This window comes from Barbus barbus, assembly GCF_936440315.1.
Source record: "Barbus barbus genome assembly, chromosome: 50".
Classification (NCBI taxonomy): domain Eukaryota; kingdom Metazoa; phylum Chordata; class Actinopteri; order Cypriniformes; family Cyprinidae; genus Barbus; species Barbus barbus.
This window is the reverse complement of record NC_136728.1, coordinates 4,273,876-4,301,077: the sequence shown is the minus strand read 5'-3', so window position 1 is coordinate 4,301,077 and position 27,202 is coordinate 4,273,876. Positions and strand designations below refer to the sequence as shown.

At 39.4% G+C, this 27,202-nt stretch overlaps 1 protein-coding gene and 1 long non-coding RNA gene across 2 annotated transcripts; one reads left to right on the top strand and one right to left on the bottom strand.

Annotated features, from left to right (window-relative positions):
- The first annotated feature begins 4,492 nt into the window (after positions 1-4,492).
- Positions 4,493-25,897, top strand: LOC306868360. Its single transcript, XR_013784096.1, has 3 exons — positions 4,493-5,523; positions 5,881-6,854; positions 25,701-25,897. It is a non-coding gene; the product is annotated as an uncharacterized lncRNA (long non-coding RNA).
- Positions 4,496-26,229, bottom strand: LOC306868358 (immunoglobulin kappa light chain-like). Its single transcript, XM_079414462.1, has 4 exons — positions 26,120-26,229; positions 25,697-26,033; positions 6,816-6,850; positions 4,496-5,026 (listed from the first exon to the last, which is right to left on the bottom strand). The coding sequence occupies exons 1-4, from the start codon at positions 26,163-26,165 to the stop codon at positions 4,713-4,715; spliced, it is 732 nt and encodes a 243-aa protein (XP_079270588.1). The 5' UTR covers positions 26,166-26,229; the 3' UTR covers positions 4,496-4,712.
- Between the last annotated feature and the right edge of the window lie 973 nt (positions 26,230-27,202).

The window sequence follows — 27,202 nt, the reverse complement described above, 5'->3', positions numbered from 1 at the left end:
TTCTTTGCATCGTCAGCACATGCTTCAGTGCTCTGAGAGAGTTTATAGTGCTGTGAGTTTAACACTTCATGACTGAGAGCAGAACACAACACAATCTTCATCATCACACAAGACACAACAACAACAATGAACAACATCATCATCCTCATCTGGACCATTGCAGCTTTTATTCAAGGTTGGATGTTTATTTTTGATATTGATAATATGTTACTATTGATTTTATCTTTTTAATTTTCTGCTATTGAGAAGATTGCAAACTAATTTATTGCATTTTCTCTTCTTCAGAATCAAGAGGAGTCACTGTGACTCAACCTAAATTTAAAACTGTCCAGCTGGGTCAAAGAGTTGCAATAGAGTGCAGAACGGATGAAGGGATAAACGGTGACGACTTAGCCTGGTATCAGCAGAAACCTGGAGAAGCTCCTAAACTTCTGATTTATGATATAAGAAGCCTTTATTCAGGAACTCAATCTAGATTCAGAGGCAGTGGAACAAACTATGGAAGTGATTTCACTCTGACCATCAGTGAAGTCCAGCCTGAAGATATAGGAGATTATTACTGTCAGAGTTACCATGTGATCAACAGTAAATATGTGTTCACACAGTGATAAAGAGTCGTACAAAAACCTCCGTCAGTCAGAGTCACAGTGACTGCACTGATACAGCTGAGAGATACTGCAGCTGCTGATGGGAGGATGTTGTACATAAAACTTGGTGTAGCAAAGTTAAAGAGACTTCAAATTTCTAATTTCAGATTAAAATAATCAAATACACAAAGATTTTTACTTAACTTAAACAGTAATATTATTTACTATTACAGAAGTCTCGTCGTACTGATTTGTGGGTCTTTGATTTGGTTTGAAACACAGCTTCATTCAGGAGTGTAGCCATCATTTCAGAAGAGAGGGGGACAGACATGTCATGTGTAATAATAATACCCCCCCCCCCCCCCTCCAGACACACACATTTTTGATTTTTGGTCTAATTGAAATTTTATTTTATTTGTTTGTTTGTTTTATTATCTCTTACTTTTAAATGGCTAGGAAATTAAATATACTGCTGGACAATTACCAATAGTTTGTATTATAGTAATTTGCTCCCTTATATTTTCTTAATGGTAGTTTTATGGTTTGCTTACGTACCAGGCTTTGTTTCCATTTTTTATCACAGAATAAGGCAGAAAATATGTCTATAGTCTAGTGTAATAAATGTTATGTCAGTTAGCACTGCATTACTCAGATACTTTATTACCTGCAGATGATTTGAAAAACACACACAAACCATATATAATCTCAATCATGCACATATTGCCTTTGCATTTTGAGAGGATTCTGATGCCTTTTCAGAGGAAAGAAAAATCAAAAGGGAGAGGATCTCATTTATATCTCAAATACAGTATTTCTCCTAGACAGAAATGAGGTTATCTTAAGATCAAATGGAGACTTTTACTTGAATCTCCTGCTTTTCAAGCTTGTCTTCTGAGAAAAAAAAAAACAAAACAAAAAAACTCTAAAACTAAAACTCTCACATTTGTCTTCTTTAAAGCTTTAGAAGAGATCTCAACATCATACATTGTGCTCAGTTTTTTTTTTTTTTCTCTTAAGCTAAAGTGGAAAATTTGCTGTATACACAATGGCGGGCATTGGAGATAAATGATAACTAATAACCCTTGATATTCTGAAATGAATAATGCTATTTAAATGATAGTTATAGAATTTAAAATATTGGTAAAAGTTTAAAGTTTCTCCTAAAATAAAAAAGAAGATATCTTAAGACAAAGCTGATATCTCAACGAGACATAGGGTGCAACAGGTCTAAAGCTGCCTTTGATATTATTTTCATCTAAACCACTAGATGGCAGAAAAACGTGGCGTAGCACTTTCCAAAGCATTTGCTTTTTAAGATGCACGTGCAAATTTGGCTGATCCTTGATGTGATTGCAGGCAGCAGTGAAAAGTTGATTCTGTGCTAACTTGACTTTTTTTTTTTACTTTTACTTTTTTTTTATGTTTTAGATTTAAGTAATTAAGAGTAATTTAAGACAAAGGTCTTCTTAATAAATTTCAGTCATGTTTAAGATAATTATAGCAACAGTTTTTCAATATTGGAAGAATATGTAAAAGTATGGTATTTGGGGTAAAAAGCACCCCTGCTGTTGGGGCGAAAGGCACAATAATTAAGATAATAATGGCTTTTCCATTTGTTGACATGGTCAGATTCAGATAGTAAATATTATTTATTATGTTCGGTGTCTGATTAAATATTGTCAGCAAGACAATAAAGAGCTCTCCCATGTTTCTCACACGTTTCTCATTTGGACTCATTTCTCTCAGAACTTTCTCGTGTCTCAGTTGTGTCTACATTTATTTCTCCTAAAACATCCGAGACACTGTTGAGACTGAAATGAGAAACGCATGAGAATCACAATTACGAGCTTACAAAGAGCAAGCATTGAGCAATATATTCTTCCTCTGGGAAATGTCAACTCAAAAGATCAACAGTTAGTCCTTTATTTCCTTGATAACAATTATATTATCTTATAACAAATATTAATGTAAATATGAGACTTTAAACATAAAATTGCAATATGTGATGCTGTATTTATATATATATATATATATATATATTTCATTATTTTTTCTATATAATTTATATAGAGTTCTTCCCATAAAAAAATAAATAAATGACACTGTGAGGTGTCTACATCACAATCACACATAACACTGATCAGATTACAAACACTAATTACACAATATCATCACAATCATCATCAGACTCGTATTTCTGAAGAGGATGAGTCAGTTTTAATATGATCATCATGTTTTAGGTGTAATATATGATTCCTGTCAATCAAACTGAACAGACTGCATTCAGTCACTTCTGCTTTCTGGACGTGATGCTTTTACCCACAGAAAGATTTACAATATTATACAATTCACGAGTTTGCACTAACATATAATATGATTGAGCAATTAGTAAGCATATTTGGCGTGCTGTCAGGAGGGAGGGCTCCGAGCTCGGGATGGAGCCCGAACCCAGAGAACTCCCCCCTCATCCCAAGAATGGGATGAAATTTAGATTGGAGTGCGGAGAAGGGGTGGAGTCGGGATGCTGGAAAACTGTCATAGAACAGAGGTGAGTTGGCTGTATAAATATACACCTGATGTGCTTGTTAAGGTGATTAGCTGACGAGCTGCACCTGGCCCAGACTGATTATCTGATCGTGCTCCTCCCGAACCTTGTTAATAAAACATAATTTAGTGTCAGAACGACTGATTCTGTATTTGTGATCATAGATTTTTATGATTTTACTGACATTTTCCGATACATTCTCCCTTTGAAATATAATGGGTTTGTCTGTGAAAATCTGGTTACACTTTATTTTGTATTATTTTTATGGTGTAATTAAACATTGAAGTATTGAGTAATATTAATTAACTACATGTTATGATTAGGGTTAGGGTTTAGCTTAGGGTTACTTTCATGTAATTATGCATAATTTAATCTTATTATAATAGTAAGTACATGTAACGTGTATATTTAATAAATGCATTTTTACAATGTATTATTTAAAAATTGTCAAGTGATTAAGCATTATAATAAGGATGTTTAATTCTAAGAATTCTAAACATTCTAATGTGTATCTATACAAATTATAACTGAAACGTTCTACAAATGGACAAAAAGAGCTCTGCCATATCTTTCATTTATTATGTATTTTGGTCAAGATATTATATATGCTACTGTACTTTTTCAATGTTTTCTAGCATTTTATGTTTATTCATTTATAATTTTTGCACCATTTTGTTTAATCGCTTATGATTTTTGCACCTTTTATACCATTTTTTTTACTAGAAAAAGCAGCTTAATAATGAACTAGTAGTGTAATGCTAATGCATTTCTAATGAGCTGCAATTCTATTGAATTGTCATTGAATCAAATTAAAATTGTTTTAAAATAATATTTAAAATTATTTGTAAAGAAATACACTTAAATTGCACTAAATGTACTTGAAGTGGTTCCAATTTAACACAGGTTAATATATTATTGCAAATAGCTATTGATGTTAACCGTATTTTGAAATATGCTTAATATACTTCTTGGTTCAAAACAATACATTTCATATTTATTTAGTATGGTATAATTTAAATATACTGTAAGTACATTCAAAAAAGCACCATTTAAATACATTTCCTTCTCACCTGGGCTGCTTGACTACAGCAGAAGTGAAACTGGTGTGTTTCAGTCCAGATCATGTAACCAATCAAACAGTGACTCTGGGAGTGTGGGCTGAAAATCTCATTTGCATTGTCAGGGTGGAGTGATTGTGATCCTCTCAGAATAGAGCAGCTCTGTCTCCAGAGACCATGTTCAAACCCCAAGAGCTTTATTTGACTAGATTTACTGCTACTGATCGAGCTTCTGAAAAGCACCTGGACAAACACTACATGCATCTTCATCTGTTAGTTGAATGATGTTGTCAGACACAAATGGAGCTTGTTGAGAAGCTTTATTGAATGTTGCAGCAAACACAGCAGATTGAAAGATCAGCCAGTGCTTTGACACTAGAGCTCTCTTTCAGTATTGAGTTGTAAATGACTACAGCTGCAGCACTAGACTCATGTGAATCCTGCCTGACACAGGACACTCAGATACGGCTCATCTTCAGGAGAGAGCAGCGCTCACTGGAGAAACATCAGCACTGCGAGCGACTAACAGCTACTCTTCTGGAACGAGGCCTCATGAGGAGCTCCAGCATGTGTTACTCTGCAGACGTACTGCTCTTTCTCTTCCCAGAGTGCTTTGCTGAGGGTCAGGACGCTACTGCGGCTGTAGCGGCCATTCTGCTCGCTCTCTGCGCTGGTCACAACCCCCTCGGTGACCTCTGAGCCGTCCAGTGTCCAGCTCACCTGCGCCCCCTGTGGAGAGTAAGAGCTGAGCAGGCAGAGCAGTGCGGCTGATTCTCCAGAGATCTGCAGAGAAGAGGGCGGCAGCAGAGACACTGAGGGCTTCACTGTGGGACCAGCTGCAGGAGACAAACACAACACATTCACAAACACACAGAAAACACACTGCAGCTCCAGCACTCTTCTGTCCTGCAGCATTCACAGCATTTCAACACGACTTTCAGCAGCAGACATGAGGAGTGCAGTCAAAATCACAACAATCTCATCATTCATCTTATTCAACATCACTACAGATGTACAATAAACTACACAATCACTATATACATTTACATGAAACCTCATAAATGAAACTTAACATACTTCAGACGGTAATAGTTTCTCATATGGATGAAATTTTATTAAATTTTTTTAATTTTTTTTTTTAATGACTTATTATATAAAATATATTCTTATTATTCCAAGCATACTTTATAATATATAATCGTATTTATTATTTGATTATTTAAATCTCCAGGTTAAAAATATGAAAATAGCGGTGCTATAGTTGTATATAATTATACGTGATATAATTATGTATATAATAACTGTATATAGCCTAATACACATTTTAATATGCGTAATTTTTCGGCGTCGATATGCTAACGCGCTATTGGGAATTTTATCTTCATAATAAGGTTGCCATTATTGCATATATGTAGAGGTGTGATTTTTGAATGTAAACAGTCAAAATAATGACTTACCCAAACCTGCCCCTAAACCTACCATCAGTGAAGAAAACGCAAGATATAGGAGGCAGATGCAAGTACTGGCATAATTTTTTTTAAAATTATTAATATACGCTAAGTGTTTCCTATTTAAAAAAATTACCTTCCCTTCACGTCGAAAAGTGACGCGAAAGGGGTACCTTGAGCGTCAAAAAGCGACGCAAAAACCAAGCGTCAATATGTGACGAGTTGGGATGAGACTATGTTAGCATACCAGCTGCTGCCTAATAAAGACCCATTTCAAATGTTTACATGCTTTTCTTCTCTTTCTGCTCACATTCGCTGTGGTGGAGCAGTTATAAAATATTGTTCTTGTAAATACTTTCCAGCATTTCATAAATAAATATGCATGCAAATTACACCGAAGCGCAACAGTTACCGTACGGTGTTCAGGAGAGATCAAAAAGGTTTAAACACTGAATTTTGAATTGATTTATTCTCGTAAACTCAGAGATGTGGATTCAGACGACAATTAAATTACCACACGACCTTGGTGTTTGTCAGAAAACAGTAGGTAATTCAGCCGGGGATTTTTACACGAGTGGTGAGAGAAAAACACCAACATCTGGCATTAAAATCACCAACTACCCCCTGTAAATGCTGAAAATCACTTACGTCCCCCTGAGAAGCAATTATTGTCCGAATATGACTGCTTTCATTACAGTTACTTTTATATTCACACATAAAGATCTAATATTTTAGTACATATATTCTCTTATATTTGTCTTTACAATTATCCAAAATGTAACAATAAATGTACATTGTTTTTCTTGTATTATAAATCACTAAATTATAAGCACAACATGAGATTCATTGACTGAACTACAAAAGTAACTACATCTATATTAAAATGTCACTTTTTCATGTATGAAATCTATAATAAAATGAAGTATTTATGAACACAGTGTAAAAACGAAGGAAAAACAAACCTGAGATGAACTGATAAACTCATATTGAGTAACATTATGGAAATGTGTTTAGACAAGATTTGTGTTCAGTAAGAATAATCCAGTTCTTAATCTGACAAAAACCTCAATTAAACATTTTTTTGGCTGTTTTAACATTTTCTTATTTTTCTTATTTTCAATTATTTTTAATTAAATAATAATATTTTGATATATGAGAATTGAAAAGACAGACTTACCGAGCAGCAGTTTAGTTCCTCCACCGAAAGTCCACCACAGTGATACAATCTAATGAAGCGGTCGTACAAAAACCTCTATTCCACTCGAGTGAACACAAACTCCAGCAGAGAGAGAAACACTGATACACACTGATAGTACAAACACCTCAGCTGTTGACAAAATAATTTCCAAATATTTGGTATTTTCTTTTCATAATCTGTTGAAGAGTTTAATAATCTAATTTACAATAGACTTGATTCAGTCTGACTTTATTGTATCATATATTTCTCATTCATTCTCTTGTTGTGTGCTGACTAACTAACAATGTTTAAGGGAATATATTTGATGAGCTGTGACCTCTGAGGTGACCTTTCACTTCTATTATCATGATGATGTTGTGGAGTTTCTCATAATGATGCTTCTATTCTTCATCTTGATTCATCATCATGATTCACAGAAAACATGCAGCTTCAGTCAAATTAATGAGTAATTCTGAACTTTAGATTTATGTTTTTCAGTCTAGTCTCATTTGACATAATTATGAATCCTGATTATCTTTTTACAAGGAAAAAAGGCCACATGAAAAGATTTACCATATAGCAAATATCAACATTGATTCAACATTAAAAAGACCACAATGAACATGAAATCAACCTTTTTTCCCTCTAGTTGTTCTAAAAACAGTTAAGTACATGAAAAAAGTATTTTTTTATACGTTTATACATACGTTTTTATAAGTTTTTTTTTTTTTTACAAATATTTTTCAAAATCATCTACACTCATGATATTAAAAATCCAGTCATTTCAGAGACCAAAAACATAATCACATAATCCAGCCAAACAACGAACAAAACAAAACATTTTATAATTAATCAATATGTCATTATCAGTAAATTGTTTAAAAACATTGAAAATAAAACATTATATATAAAGAGTTTATTAGTTTGGTAACAGCTCAAGCTGTTGTAAATCCTGCCCCCTTCTTTGCATCGTCAGCACATGCTTCAGTGCTCTGAGAGAGTTTATAGTGCTGTGAGTTTAACACTTCATGACTGAGCAGAACACAACACAATATTCATCATCACACAAGACACAACAACAACAATGAACAACATCATCATCCTCATCTGGACTCTCACACTGTTTGCTCAAGGTTTGTAGTAAAACGTTCATAAAGACAATTAATCATTTTATAATATGAAATATATTGTACATAATTTTTCATTCATTCTCATCCTTTCTTTCAGAGTGTAGAGGACAGATCACTGTAACTCAGAGTCCATCATTAATAACAGCAGCTCAAGCACAAGAAGTCAGAATAAACTGTAAAACCAGCAGTAGAGTGAATGGTGGTAATCGTTTAGCCTGGTACTTACAGAAACCTGGAGAAGCTCCTAAACTCCTCATATATGCTGCAACAAACCGTTACACTGGAACTCAATCTAGATTCAGTGGCAGTGGATCTAACAGTGATTTCACTCTGACCATCAGTGGAGTCCAGGCTGAAGATACAGGAGATTATTACTGTCTGCCTGAACACTATATCAACAGTAAATATGTGTTCACACAGTGATAAAGAGTCGTACAAAAACCTCCGTCAGTCAGAGTCACAGTGACTGCACTGATACAGCTGAGAGATACTGCAGCTGCTCTACAACACAATCACACACAACACTGATCAACACAAACACTAATAACACAATATCATTACTATTAATAGAAATATTGAATGAGAATGAGTCAGTATTTTAATATGATCATCATGTTTTAGGTGTAATATATGATCCCTGTCAATCAAACTGAACAGACTGCATTCAGTCACTTCTGCTGTCTGGACGTGATGCTTTCCCTTTGACCCACAGAAAAAAAAAAAAAAGAAAAAAAAAACATTCTTACACAATTACTTTCAGAACGATTGATTCTGCATTTGCAATTGTATATTTTTGATTTTACTGACATATTCATTCTCCCTTTGAAATATAATGGGTTTGTCTGCTCCCAGGTGGAAAAGACATACTATTGAATGTATTAAAAATATACTTAAAGTACATGTGTATCCACAACATGCTTATTTGAAGTGCATTCAAATATATTAAATATTTAATATATTAATATTTAATATTTTTCTAAAAACCATGCTAAATATATGCTAAGTTGAGCTTTTAAATCATATTCTTAACACAAGCATACTTTAAGTGAAGTTTTAGTGTATTTATACTCATTTTAAATTTACTCTTACTTAAATTATATTTTAGGGAAAGGAAAGGGAAGTGGTGTGTGGAATTTGTGCTCTGCATTTAACCCAGAAAAAATATACACACAGTAGTGACCATACACCTGGAGCAGTGGGCATCCAATACTGCGGCACCTGGGGAGCAGTTGGTGGTTTGGTGCCTTGCTCAAGGGTCTCACCTCAGTCGTGGTATTGAGGAAGAAGAGAGTGTTGGCTATTCACACCCCCACCTACAATCCCTGCCGGACCTGAGACTTGAACCCACAGCCTTCGGGTTACAAGTCCAACTCTCTATCCATTAGGCCACGACTGCCACTGTGTGTACTTTGTGTAAGAAGATAGCAAAATGATTCAGGTTTTCTAAGGTTTAATGTATAAGTACTTTATAACAATGTGTAGGTCCGCTGCGATGTGTTTTAAACATTTCTATAATGAGCATGTGCTTCTATCTGCTCTTCAAAAGTAAGATATTTTGAAAACAAATATATATATTTTAATATATTTGATATAGCACATTAATTCACTACCGCATAAACACATTATAGCTATATTTATTGTGTGTTTTAAGTGTCTAAGTGTATTCTTACAGTGTATAAACTTCTAATGTATTATAAATAATAAAAAAGTCAACTTTGATTAAGCATTATAATAAAGATATTTAATTCTAAGAAGTCTAATGTGTGTGCAAATTATAATACATATATTCAAACACTGATGCAACTGTTAATCACTTGTTAATGTTATATGCATTATTGTTCCCTTTCACATGTCCTGTGATAAAGCAGTCTATAAATACTACAGTGTCTGAGTTACAAGCCCTCAGCTGCTGAAAATGCAAGTCATACTCAAAGAAGCAACAATCCACTTATGACAATAAACTCTTCTGTTTCTCTGTATTGTTCAGCCATTTGCATGCTTAAGTGTTTTTTCCCCTTCATAAATTTTGTTTTGATGCTTATATTCAATAATGTAATATTCATAGTATGGTTTAACTGAAATATTCTACAAATGGATAAACAGAGCTCTGCCATAACATTTCACTGATCTTTCATTTATTATGTATTTTGGTCAAGATATTATATATGCTGCTCTACTTTTTAATGTACTCTTGCATTTTATGTTTAATCATTTAAGTTTAATGATTTTTGCACCTTTTATACCATGTTTAATACCAGGAAAAAAGCAACTTAATTATAGTATTGTAATTCTAATGCATTTCTAATGAGCTGAAATGCTATTCAAATATTATTGAATCACATTAAAATGTAGTATTAAAAGGATATTTTAAATTAATTGGAAATAAATACACTTAAATTGCACTAAATGTACTTGAAGTGGTTCCAATTTCACACAATTTAATACATTAAAAAATATTGCAAATAGCAGATCTTAAGCATATCTTGAAATATGCTTAATATACTTCTTGTTTCAAAATAATAAATTTAATATGCATTTAGTATGGTATAATTTAAATAGAAATACATCAGAAATACAGAAATACAATCATGTGGAAAATTAGGCCACATTAAAGAATTTCCCATATAGCACTGTCCACACTGATCAACCTTTTCCTGACTTTATCTGTGTGTGTGTGTGTGTGTGTTTTATCTGCTTTATCTGTGTGTAAGATAAAGCAGATCTGTGTGTCTAGCAGATAAAGTTTATGTGTGTGTGTGTGTTTTATCTGCTTTATCTGTGTGTGTGTGTGTGTGTGTGTGTGTGTGTTCACTGCTGTGTGTGTGCACGTTGGATGGGTTAAATGCAGAGCACGAATTCTGAGTATGGGTCACCATACTTGGCAGTATGTCACTTCACTTCACATCTAAATACAGTAAAATATATGGTGCCTGTGCAGCAGCTTGTGAGGTCAAAAACACATTTGAAGCGTCACATTTTAAAAGAAGAACCTGGATGATCCTCGAGACTTACTTCCCAGATAGCAACATATTGTCGGCCCAGATCCGGCCCACATCTGGCACATGTGGAATGATGATCTGGCCCACATGTAGCGTGAATGATGGCACTTGGGCGGACCGCTCCTGTTTGCCAGATCTGGGCCCATAGCAATGCCACATATCAGCCAAGAGCAAAGAAACAAACCACACTGGATCTTATCTGAGCCACAAAATCTTCATTAATTATTTATAGAGTCCTCTCAGCTTGTCTATAGCTTGTTAATATGATCATCATGTTTTAGGTGTAAAATATGATGCCTGTCAATCAAACTGAACAGACTGCATTCAGTCACTTCTGCTGTCTTTTAAGAAATATGCTGAAGACAAGCATACTTTAAGTGAAGTTTTAGTGTATTTACATAAAACACTTATTTTATTCTTACTTAAAGTACAGTATATATACTGTATATAAATGAATATAATAAATGAATCATGGGTGAGAAATATTTCTGAAGAGGGTGATTCTAAAAAGGTTTTTGTGTCGTGCTGCATTCAGTGTAAAGTTCTTATTTTGATATTCTATATTTTATTTAAAGGTGATGTTGTTGCAGTGTAATTACATAAATAAACATTGAGTAATAATAATTACTTTAAACTTACTTTGGGATTATGGTTAGGGTTTTGGTTTAATTGCTTGAAATGATGCACAATTTACTGTTGTTACAGTAAGTACCGTACATGTAACAGTTGTAATCTCCTTAAATAATCTGTTGTAAATCCTGCCCCCTTCTTTGCATCGTCAGCACATGCTTCAGTGCTCTGAGAGAGTTTATAGTGCTGTGAGTTTAACACTTCATGACTGAGAGCAGAACACAACACAATCTTCATCATCACACAAGACACAACAACAACAATGAACAACATCATCTTCCTCATCTGGACACTCACACTGTTTGCTCAAGGTTTGTAGTAAAACTTTCATAAAGACAATTATTTTAAAATGTGAAATATACATCAGTTTTAATTCTTATCCATTCTTTGATCCTTTCTTTCAGAGTGTAGAGGACAGATCACTGTAACTCAGAGTCCATTAATAACAGCAGCTCAAGGACAAGAAGTCAGAATAAACTGTAAAACCAGCAGTTCAGTGTATGGTGGTGATCGTTTAGCCTGGTACTTACAGAAACCTGGAGAAGCTCCTAAACTCCTCATATATTATGCAACAAGCCGTTACACTGGAACTCCATCTAGATTCAGTGGCAGTGGATCTAACAGTGATTTCACTCTGACCATCAGTGTAGTCCAGACTGAAGATATAGGAGATTATTACTGTCAGAGTTTCCATGAGATCAACAGTAAATATGTGTTCACACAGTGATAAAGAGTCGTACAAAAACCTCCGTCAGTCAGAGTCACAGTGACTGCACTGATACAGCTGAGAGATACTGCAGCTGCTGATGGAGGTTATTTGTTAAAACAGTCTCATTTACTCAAAAATTTACTCATTTACTTAAAGTATTGTAATTATTTATGAATCTTTCTAGATCTTTAATGTGTTTTTCACTGATAACTTCACCATAAATGTATTTAATTCATCATTCAAAATACTCCACCATTAAACAATCCTGTAACGGGGCGAACGAGACGAGAGGCGTGCAGATCCATATGTAAGCTTTTATTCATAGACAAGGTCAGAAACAGGCAGGGTCAAAACACCAGCAAACAGGTATGGCACAGACGAGACAAACGGAGAATCTACAAACCGGAAATAGCCAAGGCGAGGTGCAAACACAGTCTGAAAGAGCAAGGTAAAGGGTAAATCCAATACAGGCTATAAGCATCAGGGCAGGCAGAGATCAGACAAGAACCAGGTAAAAAATAAAAATAAAAACAGGACTGACTAGAACTAAACTCAAGAAAACACAGAACGGCTCCATAAAGTTGCTATCGCTAGGAGAGAGATAAACACAGACAGTACTCAGCATTGAATGGTTGTTTGAGACTGATATTTATAGTGTGTGTAATTGGCTGCAGGTGTAAACGTAATCAGTGAAATGGAACATGGGGAATGTAGTCCGTAGTGACATGTAACAGTCTGTGTAATGTGAGAGTCAATATAATGGGAGAGCGACCTCTGGTGGCAAGCAGACGGAAGTCCACGGACAGAATTCGTGACAAATCCAACGAAATCGAGTAGCCCAGATTGCACTTTGGAGTACTTGAAGAAATCTGGCAATGTTTATGCAGGGAAACAGCAGCCAGAGTCCTCATGTCCTTTCAATCCAGGAATTGTGTGCACTCAGAACAATCAAAAGGTTCTCAGGTGCGTAGAACAAAAAGAAGAACGTTTTTAGTCCAATAGGTAGCTGAATTTGTCCGCACACTGGAAAAATTCAAACAGACCAAAAAAGGTCTACCAAAACTTTTACTATTTATTTTCCATATGCAAAACTGACAAAAGTGCGAAGTGTATTATAAACAGACCCAGAGAGCAGCCGTTTCTGTCAGGATCCTACCCTGACAGTCTTGTCTGTCTTGTCCCTGTTTAATGTTTCTTTGTTTGTTTTGTGTCTGAGCACATGGCTCTGTCTCTGTTTGTGTTTGCCACATGCTCCTATTGTCCAACCTCCCTGTTTCCCATGGTCACGCCCCCTTGTTTAGTCCTTGTCTAGTCCTCGTTTGCTTGATTGTGTTCACCTGATCCTCGTGAGCTCTGCTGCTTTATATTGCGTTCCTTTCCCTTGTGTCCTTGCTGGTTCGTTTTGGTGTCTACCAGTTTCTTGGTCCTAAAGATATCCTTTGATCTAGCTCAAGTGATTTTTGATCTCTTGTCTTATTTTATATCCTCGGTTCCTTTTTTTGTTTTCTCTAGTTCTGTCTAGTTGTTTTTTGATTGTGTATTCTTATCTAGTGTTTTCTCTTGATTAGATTTTCTTTTGTCTGTCTTGTGTCGTTGTGTTGTCTTGAGTCTTGTCTTGTGTGTTATTGTGTTTTGCCCTGTCCTGACCCAGATTCCCTGGCCTCTGACCCCTACCACCTGGAAGCAGCTCTCCACTCTCACGAGTCAGGTCTCTGGTTCTGTGAGTCCCTACCCGGCGGCTAGACTGGTGCGACTTCTGAGATTCACTTCAAGCTACGGGGTCCCTGTCTTCCTGCCTTCCTCTGGAGCTGCTGCCTCTGTGCTTGAGTCCGCTGCCATCTTGGACAGGCTCAGTGGTCATCCCTCCTGCCTGTATTGTTGTCTGCCCTGCCCCTCTGTTTGGACTGATTCACTTCTCACTCCCCCTGCTGTTTCTAGTCACGTCTTGTCAATAAATTACCATTGTCCGCTCATTTGCATCTGGGTCCCATTTCTTGCAGATCCCTGACAGTTTCAGCCCATGCTTTCTTCAGTGCTCATGGGGCAAAAAAAGCAACACCACACTTATATAGGCACAATTGCAAATTGTTGACAGCTGATCTTAATCAATGAGGGATAATTGCCAACAATTTCCCTTTACAAAAAACATGCAAGATCCATCTCTTCATTTAATCCTGTTAGGGTTCGAGTCAAGCTGGTGCTGCTGTTTAATCCTCCTCTGATGAGATTTTACATTTATTTATTTAGCTGACGCTTTTATCCAAAGCGACTTACAATTGCTATATATGTCAGAGGTCGCACGCCTCTGGAGCAACTAGGGGGTTAAGTGTCTTGCTCAGGGACACATTGGTGTCTCACAGTGGATTCGAACCCGGGTCTCTCACACCAAAGGCATGCGTCTTATCCACTGCGCCATCACCACCCAGATTTTGAGAGATTTAATGTCTTATTTTATTTCAGTTGATTTCATCTGTGGCTGAAGTCAGTTGTAGTTCTTGTGTTTCTCTTTTTCTTCAGTGATTCTGCTTGTTAACAGCAGATGTTCATCACTAATGCTCAATCATCATTTGATTAGTCACTTAATTAGCTCATTAACTTTAACTCTGCTTCAGTGTTTTAGAGTGGGAGCAAATGTTCTCTGAATAGAGTTAATTTTACTCAGTTTACTGTTTAGAAACACCTCAGCTGTTAATAACACTCAGTCATTTAGTTTGGGCAAAATCATTTTCAAAAATTTTCACACAAAATCCTTTGTCATGTGCTGATATAACCCTTTCTATGAAATGCATGTGATGAGCTGTGACCTTTGACCTATTTTATCATTGCTGATGTTGTATGGTTTATCATAATGATGTTTCTGTTATTTATATGCACTCAATCATCACGATTCACAGGAAAACCTGCAGCTTCAAAAAAATTAATCCGTAATTCTGATCATTTCAGACTCGAATGGTTAAATCCAGACTCACTTGAAACAGAGTCCTGATAATCTGTATGCAGTCATGTGGAAAACTAGGCCACATGAAAATATGTCCCATATAGCGACATCAACACTGATTCAACACTGAAAAGACTAATGCACATGAAATCAAGATTTCCTGATTTAATCTAAATAAAGTAAAACTGATTTTTAGATAGTAGTATGCCATTTTACTAATTAGTAAATGATTAGTGCTGCTGAGAAATGTTTAAAATGATCTACACTAATGACATGAAGACTTCAGTCACTCCAGACAAAGCTTCTTCTATTCATAATGTCCTTATGGTGGCCACCATCTAGAGGTCACATGACCAGATGAAAACTACTCACTTTATCTTGGTAACACTCAGATACATTAACTTAATAAATAAAGGCATCATGCATGAATGTGAATGGGGTATTTCTACAGCAGCACTAAAAAATGAAAATACTGCATCCACACTGATAGATGTCAATATAAAGTCAAATATTAATGACATATCAGCCAGCAAAACATAAAAAATATATATTTTACAATGAATCAACATGTGATTATCACTAACTTGTTCAAAACATTACTCTGAAAATAAAATATTATATATAAAGACTGTTATATTTTGGTAGCAGCTCAAGCTGTTGTAAATCCTGCCCCCTTCTTTGCATCGTCAGCACATGCTTCAGTGCTCTGAGAGTGTTTATAGTGCTGTGAGTTTAACACTTCATGACTGAGAGCAGAACACAACACAATCTTCATCATCACACAAGACACAACAACAACAATGAACAACATCATCATCCTCATCTGGATCATTGCAGCTTTTATTCAAGGTTGGATGTTTATTTTTGATATTGATAATATGTTACTATTGATTTGATCTTTTTAATATTCTGCTATTGAGAAGATTGCAAACAAATTTATTTTATTTTCTCTTCTTCAGAATCAAGAGGAGTCACTGTGACTCAACCTAAACTTAAAACTGTCCAACAAGGTCAAAGAGTTACAATAGAGTGCAGAACGGATGAAGGGATATACAGTGACAACTTAGCCTGGTATCAGCAGAAACCTGGAGAAGCTCCTAAACCTCTGATTTATGACATAAGAAGCCTTTATTCAGGAACTCCATCTAGATTCAGTGGCAGTGGATCAAACTATGGAAAAGATTTCACTCTGACCATCAGTGAAGTCCAGACTGAAGATACAGGAGATTATTACTGTCAGAGTGTACACTATCCAAACAGTAAATATGTGTTCACACAGTGATAAAGAGTGGTACAAAAACCTCCGTCAGTCAGAGTCACAGTGACTGCACTGATACAGCTGAGAGATACTGCAGCTGCTGATGGGAGGATGTTGTACATAAAACTTGGTGTAGCAAAGTTAAAGAGACTTCAAATTTCTAAATTTAGATTAAAATAATCAAATACACAATTAAAATAATATCAACAGATTTTTACATTACTTAAACAATAATTTTATTTATTATTACAGAAGTCTCGTCGTACTGATTTGTGGGTCTTTGATTTGTTTTGAAATACAGCTTCATTCAGGAGTGTAGCCATCATTTCAGAAGAGAGAGAGAATAAGGCAGAAAATATGTCTATAGTCTAGTGTAATAAATGTTATGTCAGTTAGCACAGCATTACTCAGATACTTTATTACCTGGAGATGATTTGAAAAACACACACAAACCATATATTATCTCAATCATGCACATATTGCCTTTGCATTTTTTATTTTAGCTGATGCCTTCTCAGAGGAAAGAAAAATCAAAAGGGAGAGGATCTCATTTATATCTCAAATACAGTATTTCTCCTAGACAGAAATGAGGTTATCTTAAGATCAAATGGAGACTTTTACTTGAATCTCCTGCTTTTCAAACTTGTCTTCTGAGAAAAAACAAACAAACAAAAAAACTCTAAAACTAAAACTCTCACATTTGTCTTCTTTAAAGCTTTAGAAGAGATCTCAACAACATCACACATTGTGCTCAGTTTTTTTTTTCCTTAAGCTAAAGTAAAAAATGTGCTGTATACACAATGGCGGGCATTGGAGATAAATGATAACTAATAACCCTTGATATTCTGAAATGAATAATGCTATTTAAATGATAGTTATAGAATTTAAAATATTGGTAAAAGTTTAAAGTTTCTCCTAAAATAAAAATGAAGACATCTTAAGACAAAGCTGATATCTCAACGAGACATAGGGTGCAACAGGTCTAAAGCTGCCTTTGATATTATTTTCATCTAAACCACTAGATGGATTTTTAAGATGCACGTGCAAACTTGACTGATCCTTGATGTGATGGAGGGCAGCAGTGAAAAGTAGTTCCCTATCGATACTCCACTCGTACTGCGTCTTGCTAAAGACGCTATGGGAAAAAGCCTTTTTTCTCCTTTACTGAAGCCTTATTCAATCACGCAGTGAAACTGCACGATCATTGGTTCGTGCAGTGTGTTAAAAACGAACCAATGTGTCGGCAGCGGAGCTGCATGAGCCTATGGCGACGGAGCCCGCCAGATCCCGCCAGAATGGGCGGGGTTATCTGGCTATATAATCGGCCGTCTGGCCATAGGATCCTCAGATTTCTTCTCCTTCAGCGACGACATCTCGCCTTCGCTGATCCCAAGAAGCCGCCTCGCCGTTGACACGCCTCGCAGCTGAGCCAGAGACCTCCTGCCAGCTGAGACGCCGCTTTCACCGCGCTCCAGCCCCGCAGAAGCCCCGGTCTGTTCGCTGCCGCCATCCGGTGAGTGCTATAAAAATGCATATTTATCGGCGTTGTTGCAAATGCCGCAACAGCGAGTGTGGCTCGTGCAGGGGATCCTGCACGATGCAAAAGAGCAGTGAGCGCGTGCCGCCTGTCTGGGTCTCGCCCACGCACTGACTGCGCGCTTACTGAGACAGCTCGTTCGAGTATGAGTCTCGCTCTTCCCGCTCGCTGTCCGTCTCTGTGGAGGCAGCTCCGCTCTCCCGTTTCCCCTCTCTCAGCAAAGCTCGGAGAATGAAACATCAGAGCCACGGAGCTTCCTGCAGCGCTCGGATCCGCCGGTGTTCACACGTGAGAATCAGAGCTCCTCCTTCATTGGGCGGCTCTATTCTCTTTGGCGGACCGGAGTGGAAAGTTATGTGTGTGCGTCACTGAGACTGCGCTCACACAGGCAGCCTGCTTTCACCGAAAGCCGGGCTTTACTCTGATTTGCTCGCGGTCCTCTATGTAGCAGGCCCCGCCTCCCCCCTTCTCTTCTCCCAGTCACCTCGGAGACAGGAACAGCGAGTGAGGCTGAGCAATCAGGTTGAGTGATTTTTCGCGCCGGCTTAGCCCCGTGTGTTTCACTCTGCATACAGCGGCCACCCACTCACGTTTATTTTCTCCCAGTCACCTCGGAGAAAAAGACGGTAAAATCGCATGGCTGGGCGTTCAGGCTTGAGTGATTTTTCGCGCCGGCATAGCCCCGTGTGTTTCACTCTGCATACAGCGCTTTGATCTGCCAGCGCGTGTGGATTAGCGCGCCTCATTACATTGAGTGGCTCAATCCTTCTGTGCACATTGTAACATGCTGCACTGGGCGGCCCCGACTCTCGCGTTTCTCTTCTCCCAGTCACCTCGGAGAAGGAGACGGATAAAAAAAAAAGAAAAAAAAAAAGGCTTGAGTGATTTTTCGCGCCGGCATAGCCCCGCGTTTTTCACTCTGCATACAGTCTTTGATCTGCCAGTGTGTTTACACTAAGTATTAGCGCCTCTTGCAGCTCTTTGATCTGCCAGCGCTACTTTCATTATGAAAGCTTCAGTCTGTCCCTGCCGCGCTCACGGTCCCTTTCTTCAATGAAGGTGGCCACGCCTCCCCTGCTCTAGTGTTTCTACTCTCCCAGTTATCTCGGGGAAGAAACTGCAAGCTCCAGGGTTCGCGCGATCAAGCTTGAGTGAATTTACGCCAGGGCAGCCCCGCGTTTCACTCTTTGATCTCGGCTCGCCTTCTTCAGTGAAGATGGCCCCTCCCCTCGTCCGCTACGAGCGGATCTGAGAGGATGCGCGCGGCACTTTTGATCTGCTGGTGTGTTTACACAATGGTAATTAATACCCCTCTTCTAAGAGTGGTTGATCCTTTTAGGCAGATCGAAAGCAAGTTGTCACTATGATTATAACTGACAGCTTCAGACTCCTGATGCTTCTGGGCTGTGCCCACGGCCCAAATGGCCTCTGTCATGCCTCCAAACACCCCGTTTAGCTCCGGGTGCCGATGGCAATGAGTTTGTGGTAAATACTGTTGTGAACACTGGGCCCTTTCAAAAAGCGCCCACACAACTGATCGCTGTTATAGCAAGGAAATAAAACACAAACATTTTCAAAAGGGAGCACATTCCTCTCCCTCTTATCACGAGCTTCAGGTCCCCGCTTGGCGGCCTGCCACTCGAGTTTATCCAGCCCCTTGCCACGCGGGCCAAGGCCTGGAGGGCCATCCCCGGAGTGTCAGAATGGGTTATACGGATAATAGAACGAGGTTACTCACTCCAATTCGCTCGCAGACCCCCGCGCTTCAGCGGCGTGGTCTCCTCTTCTGTAGACGGCTAGAATGCTCATGTTCTACGTTCAGAAATGATGATGCTGTTGAAAAAAGGAGCCATAGAAATGGTTCCTCCAGCTCAGAGCGAATCAGGCTTTTACAGCCATTACTTCCTCGTTCCCAAGAAGGATGGCGGCCTCCGGCCCATCCTCGATCTCAGACGCCTGAATCGCGCCCTCGTGAGGAGGTCGTTCAGGATGATCACACTGAAGCAGATCCTCTCGCAAATTCGCTCAGAGGACTGGTTCTGTTCCCTGGACCTGAAAGACGCATACTTTCACGTCCAGATAGCCCCCCCATCACAGACGATTCTTGAGATTCGCCTTTGAGGGAGTGGCTTATCAGTACACGGTCCTTTCCTTTGGACTGTCCCTGGCCCCACGCACTTTTACGAAGTGCATGGACGCGGCTCTTTCCCCTCTCAGGCAGATGGGAATCCGCATTCTCAATTACCTCGACGACTGGCTCATTCTGGCCCAGTCAGAGGTACAACTACTCTCACACAGAGCCCTCCTCCTCAGCCACCTAGAATGCCTGGGGCTCAGGGTCAATTTTGCCAAGAGCGCGCTGTTTCCCAGCCGACGGGTGTCGTTTCTGGGAACAGTTTTGGACTCAGCTCAGATGAGAGCTGTGCTAGCGCCGGAACGCGCTCTGGCCATTTAAAAGCTCGCAGCCTCCTTCCAGAGCGGCACCGCTCGCCCCGTCAAAGCGTTTCAGAGGATGCTGGGCCTCATGGCCACAGCATCGCCGGTGCTACAGTTGGGCCTGCTTCGCATGCGGCCCCTTCAGCGCTGGTTGAAACCACGGGTTCCACCCCACGCATGGCGACATGATCGCCTACATATCAGGGTGAGCCAGGCCTGTGTAACAGCCCTGGTCCCCTGGAAGAACCCACGATGGTTCAGAAAGGGTGTGACCATAGGGATGGTCTGCAGCAGGAAAGTTGTCACAACAGACGCCTCCAACATGGGTTGGGGGCGCTGTGCGAAGGCAAACCGACCTTTGGTCGAAGGCGGAGCAGAACCTCCACATCAACTGCTTAGAAATGCTAGCAGTGTGTCGAGCCTGCCAGTTTTTCCTGCCAGAGCTAAAGGGACGACATTTGCTGATCCGCTCAGACAACATGTCAGTGGTGTCCTATGTAAATCACCAGGGAGGTCTCTCCTCGAAGCGCCTCTTCCTTATGGTAGAGCGACTTCTGGAGTGGGCTCAGCTCAACTTGCGCTCGCTGAGAGCAGCAAATTTGCCGGGCAGATTGAACCGAGGAGCGGATATGCTATCACGGAGCAACGTCCCCTCAGAAGAGTGGATGCTCCATCTGCAGACGGTTCGAATGATCTGGAGAATCTTTGGCAAGGCCGAAGTAGACCTTTTCGCCTCCAAAGACAACTCTCACTGCCCAGCCTATTATTCGAAGGTCAAGGACGCGTTGGCCCACGACTGGCCCAACCTCCTCCTTTATGCATACCCTCCGATCGCTCTGATTCCTCAGGTCATCAGGCGAATCAGGGAACAACGACACAAGGTCTTGTTGGTGGCCCCCCTGTGGGAGAACCAGCCTTGGATGTCAGAGCTGACCCAGCTGCTAACCGCAGCCCCCTGGTCCGTGCCCCTGAGACGAGATCTCCTCTCTCAGGTGAATGGTTTGTGGCACCCTCTTCCCAAACTGTGGGCGCTTCACCTCTGGCCGCTCAACGGGAGCCTACCAGCCTCCCAGAGCGAGTGCTAAATACCATTTCTGAGGCTAGAGCCCCGTCTACGAGACGCCTCTATGCCCTTAAATGGGCGGTTTTCTCCAAATGGTGTCTAAACCGCGGTGAGGACCCCCCTACATCTGAGTTGGCGGTGATTCTGTCCTTCCTGCAGGAACTGCCGGATAAAGGACGCTCTCCCTCCACACTCGGGGTGTTCGTATCGGCAATAGTGGCCTTCCACGTCCCTATTGCGGGCCAATCAGTGGGCAGGGACAATGCTATCGTCCGTTTTCTAAGGGGTGCCAAGAGGCTGAATCCGCCTCGGCCCCTTACTGTCCCTACATGGGACTTACCCACTGTGCTGAGGGCCCTGAGGGGCCCTCCTTTTTGAGCCGCTCCAGTCCACGAACCTTTGGTCACTGTCGCTGAAGGCTGCTCTGCTACTAGCACTAGCGTCAGTCAAGCGAGTAGGAGACCTGCAGGCGCTCTCTGTGAGCCCCGCCTGCCTGGAATTTGGGCCAAACGACTCCAAGGTCGTCCTAAAACCAAGGCATGGATACGTACCTAAGGTACTTTCCACTCCATTCAGAGCTCAGGTCATCAAACTCTCCGCGCTTCCTCCCTCCGAGGAGGACCGGGAGTTAATTTTGTGATGCCATGTTAGAGCCCTACGGATCTACTTTGAGCGTTCCGCCTCCTTCAGGCGCACGGAACAGCTCTTTGTTAGCTTCGGTAACCGCGCCAAAGGGCTTCCGGTCACGAAGCAGAGACTCTCTAAGTGGATAGTGGATGCCGTTACGCTGGCTTACTCTTCCTTGGGCCTTCAATGCCCCATTGGAGTACGAGCCCATTTGACTAGAGGCATTGCCTCGTCACGGGCCTGGTCTAGCAGTGTGTCTATTACAGACATTTGTGCGGCGGCCGGCTGGGCCTCGCCATCCACATTTGCAAGGTTTTATAAGCTGGATGTACCGGCCTTGCAGGCCAGGGTCCTATCTGCTTAGATGAGTATGACTTACGTTGTGGGAATAACCCTAACGGAGAACTCTTGACTGCACGGGCACTCAAGCTCTCTGATGGGTTCCTTGCATATCTCAGCCCTGAAAGTGCTGAGTATGCGAGGAATGCATGGAATGACCCGGGCCGAGCGTGACCCCTACGAGCTCAGCTCGCTTTAGCCCGAGTATACTATTATACTTCCCTCTGAGCATGGAATGCTTATGGAGGTATTTTACACAGTCGTTCCTCTACCATAGCACGGCGTGATTGAATTGTGTTCCCATAGCGTCTTTAGCAAGACGCAGTACGAGTGGAGTATCGATAGGGAACGTACTCGGTTACTATCGTAACCTCGGTTCCCTGAGATACGGAACGAGTACTGCGTACTTTGCCGTGCCAGGTAGCTGCACGACTCAGTCGTCGCTTCAGTCGAAGTAAACCTGAGGATCCTATGGCCAGACGGCCGATTATATAGCCAGATAACCCCGCCCATTCTGGCGGGATCTGGCGGGCTCCGTCGCCATAGGCTCATGCAGCTCCGCTGCCGACACATTGGTTCGTTTTTAACACACTGCACGAACCAATGATCGTGCAGTTTCACTGCGTGATTGAATAAGGCTTCAGTAAAGGAGAAAAAAGGCTTTTTCCCATAGCGTCTTTAGCAAGACGCAGTACTCGTTCCGTATCTCAGGGAACCGAGGTTACGATAGTAACCGAGTACGATTCTGTGCTAACTTGACTTTTTTTTTCTTGTTGAAGATTGAAGTAACAAATGTGAATTTCTAAAATTATTGAATATATTTTGAGACAAAGGTCTTCTTAATAATTTTCAGTCATGTTTAAGATAATTATAGCAACAGTTTTTCAATAATGGAAGAATATGTAAAAGTATGGTATTTGGTTTAAAAAGCACCCCCGCTGTTGGGGCGAAAGGCACAATAATTAACATAATAATGGCTTTTCCATTTGTTTGCATGGTTAGATTCAAATAGTAAATATAATTTTTTATGTTGGGTGTCCATCTTAGAGATAATCACAATGTTTGGAATGAAACCATATTTAAAAACATGATATTAATCATATCATATAATAAAATAATATTTGTCATTAATATTGTAAATCTATATTAAATTAATATGTGATCTTCAATGCTTTCAGAATCTTTATTTTTTTACAATGATTTTGTTTCTGTATTGTACTGAACTGTTGCATTCTACCAGAAACTTTGTAACCACATCTGGCCATGCTGATGTTGCTTGTCCACACCAAATCTGTTGCTCCATAAATGTTCAATACAAACGTATATATTTTTCTGCAATCATACATTCTGGGTGCAGTTGAAAAGCACATTTTATAAAAGAATCACCCCTTAGTTTTGTAAGAATTACAGAAACTCAGACACTTTGGACTCCCGAGATGGACAACACACACACAGTGCATTAACATACAGACATCTGTCTCCACACCCCACTGAGAGAGAACACAAGAAGATGCCCCTCTCACATATGTATCATCCACTTTTCCCCTCACCCATCTCTCCTTTCACTCAGCCCACTCAGAATGGTCGATAGCAGAAATGTAATATTCTGCATTAATGCAAGTGTTATTTACAGTCATGTTTGGTATCATTTGAATTGTCTCAGAGCGACTGGTACAATGGTCTCATTCTTATAAGAAGTAAACTAAAAGGTAATACAGATCCTGAGAGTTCAGAGATATTTTGCATACTATAGAGGGTGGGTCAGTTCTCAGTGGTTTTCATGCAAATTACCTTCTGTCCCAAAAGGTGCCAACTCGACTTGATTAAATTGCAAATTACAATTGTTAGTTCCTGTCTCGAGTTTGGGGGATGTTTATTCTGGTCTGAAGTACTTAAGGAGAATGTGGCAAAAGGATCGGGGCGATTCTGTAACCAGAAGCCCGTAGTGTGGGTCTCAATGCTCACACTATGTATTACTATAAAGTCAGGTATGCATTCTTTACTCATAGATTTATCTTTGAGAATTCGATGTTTTGTATTGATATGATTTGATCTTTTTGAATTGCTGTGGAATTGACATAATACATACAGTATTTACCTGACTGATAATAAATTGTTACATTTGACCTTATTCTGTTTTACTCTGTAATTATTGACTCTAGTAGATTACGTTGCATCCTTGTTAAAGACATGAGCAACCGAATGAACGAGTAAATATAAAGTTAAGAGTTAACTAGAATAATCAAATATCAGAATAATAAATTAGAAATGGACAAGCAATCAATTTGTATTTCAAGCTAAATACGAGGTCATAATAACATGGAGTCAGATTAAATGATAAAATGGAGTCAGATTAAAGTTTAATTTAAATTGAAGAACTGTGCACATTTGGAAAGACCGAGCACGCAGGAAACCTTCATCCACCACCGGAAACCTTCTTTGGGCCGGATGCGTGGAGCCTTGCAGTTTCTTGAGTGTAGTGTAACCTCTGTCAGAGCCATCGACACGAGTCAAAACATCCAGATCGAGACACAACCGCACCTCAGACAGCATGAGTTTGAATCCTGTTCAGTTCTCACCTGTCTCTACTCCTACTGTCCTGACCATTAAAGGTGAAAAACCCATTTCAATCAAGAAAAAACAAAACAAAAAAAACTATGAAAGAGCAACTTCTGAGCAGTAAAACATTTGTATAAGAGTCTTGAAAGAGCTTACAGCAAGACAATAAAGAGCTCTCCCATGTTTCTCACACGTTTCTCATTCGGACTCATTTCTCTCAGAACTTTCTCGTGTCTCAGTTGTGTTTTATTTAAAATTATATTAAAATGTGACTCGAGTCTGAGTTACTAACTTGAGAGGCCATCTCTGGATAAAGATATACAGAGGAATTAACCAAATATCATGCTCTGTTTTACAGACATTGAAGTTTACTGAAATATACACAAGTGACTGAATGCAGTCTGATCAGTTTGATTGACAGGGATTATATATTACACCTAAAACATGTTGATAATATTCAAACACTCACTCATTGTCTTCAGTAACACAAGATTGATAATTAATTGTAATGACAATGTGTTATTAGTGTTTGTGTTGATCAGTGTTGTGTGTGATTGTGTTGTAGAGCAGCTGCAGTATCTCTCAGCTGTATCAGTGCAGTCACTGTGACTCTGACTGACGGAGGTTTATGTACGACTCTTTATCACTGTGTGAACACAGCTTTACTGTTGATATAGTGTCTGCTCAGACAGTAATAATCTCCTGTATCTTCAGGCTGGACTCCACTGATGGTCAGAGTGAAATCAGTTCCATGATCGGCTCCATTTCCACTGAATCTTGATGGAGTTCCAGTATGAAGGGTTTTGATGCTGTGAACTAAAAGTCTAGGAGTTTCTCCAGGTTTCTGTAGGTACCAGGATAAACAAGACTTACACCAACCATCTGAAGGGTCTCCAATGGCGCTGCTGGTTTTACAGGTCAGAGTGACTGTTTGTCCGTTCTGAACATGTTTCTCTGTTGGAGTCTGAGTTACAGTCACCTGTCCTGCAGAGTCTGAAGAACAATTAAAAGACATGAAATTGGAAAAGTTTTAAAAATAATGTTTTAACTGCATGAGCTAATTTAATTAAAGATCTTACCTTGAAAATACATCCCTAAGATCAAGAGAAAGATTATGAATGTCATTATAGTTGTTGTGTCTGTTATTAAGATAAACAGAGTCAGTCATGAAGTGTTAAACTCACAGCACTATAAACTCTCTCAGAGCACTGAAGCATGTGCTGACGATGCAAAGTGACTCTCGCTATTTACATCATTACCTGAAGACTGTAGTTCACTCTCAAAGACATTTAGCAATATAAAATTAACATTTTCCAATACATTTCTAATGCCACAATATTCCATCAACAGCCTTTACCAAGACACTGCAGGTGACTGAATGTGTCGTCATGTTATAATTTATAGCAAAATATATTAAACTGACAGATTTATGAGGGACAGTATTAAATTCATCACTGTAGGATATCAGAGACTGAATCAGACAAAGTGAAGCTGCGATCAGAACATTAAACATGAGAAGCTGAGATTCCAGAAAGAGAGGCTCCAAGAAACAGGATATCATAAATCTGTCCGGATTCCTAGCTCCAACTAGCTGAAGCAATCCTAACTTAGCAAGCCTCTTTCACCAAACAGCTTACAACCTTGAGACAAACGAACACTTATTGATAATTCCAATTCAAGAAGGAGACTGTCAAATGTGTTGCAAATAATCAAGACTGATGGTCAAAGAGATGGCCATCACGTGTTCCACGATTGTATTCACAAGCTTCCTTAGACTGACTTCTCCCCCACATAGAAGACAGACCAAACCAACATTCCTCTCTAAAGAACATGTCGTCGTTCTCCTTAGAACTGCACAAAGACTTTCTTCTCCATATGCACATAAAATCATCCTAAAAGGACATTTTTATGTTGTACCCACATATCATGTTTTAATCAAATAATATGTATGTCTTTTTAATCATTATTGAATAGTTAAAGAGAAATATTTCATGTTTAGTATGTATGAGCTTGAAAATTCATGCTGTGAATGTTTCTTCCAATCAATCCTTTGTCAAATGCATCATAGTCTTATTATGAAATCATGTTCAAAAAGGTATACTTTGCCAAAGCCTGTAAAATTCGGACCATGTGACTGATAACAAGCTGATTTATTATGTAAG

Bases quoted from the DNA above. Each gene is read 5' to 3' on its own strand.
- LOC306868358 (XM_079414462.1), bottom strand. From the start codon at position 26,165: ATGACATTCATAATCTTTCTCTTGATCTTAGGGATGTATTTTCAAG. The intron at 6,851-25,696 runs GTTCACACAGTG...TGTATCACTGTG, and splicing joins TATATCAACAGTAAAGCTGT to GTGGACTTTCGGTGGAGGAA. The intron at 5,027-6,815 runs GTAAGTCTGTCT...TGTCTCCTGCAG, and splicing joins AGGAACTAAACTGCTGCTCG to CTGGTCCCACAGTGAAGCCC.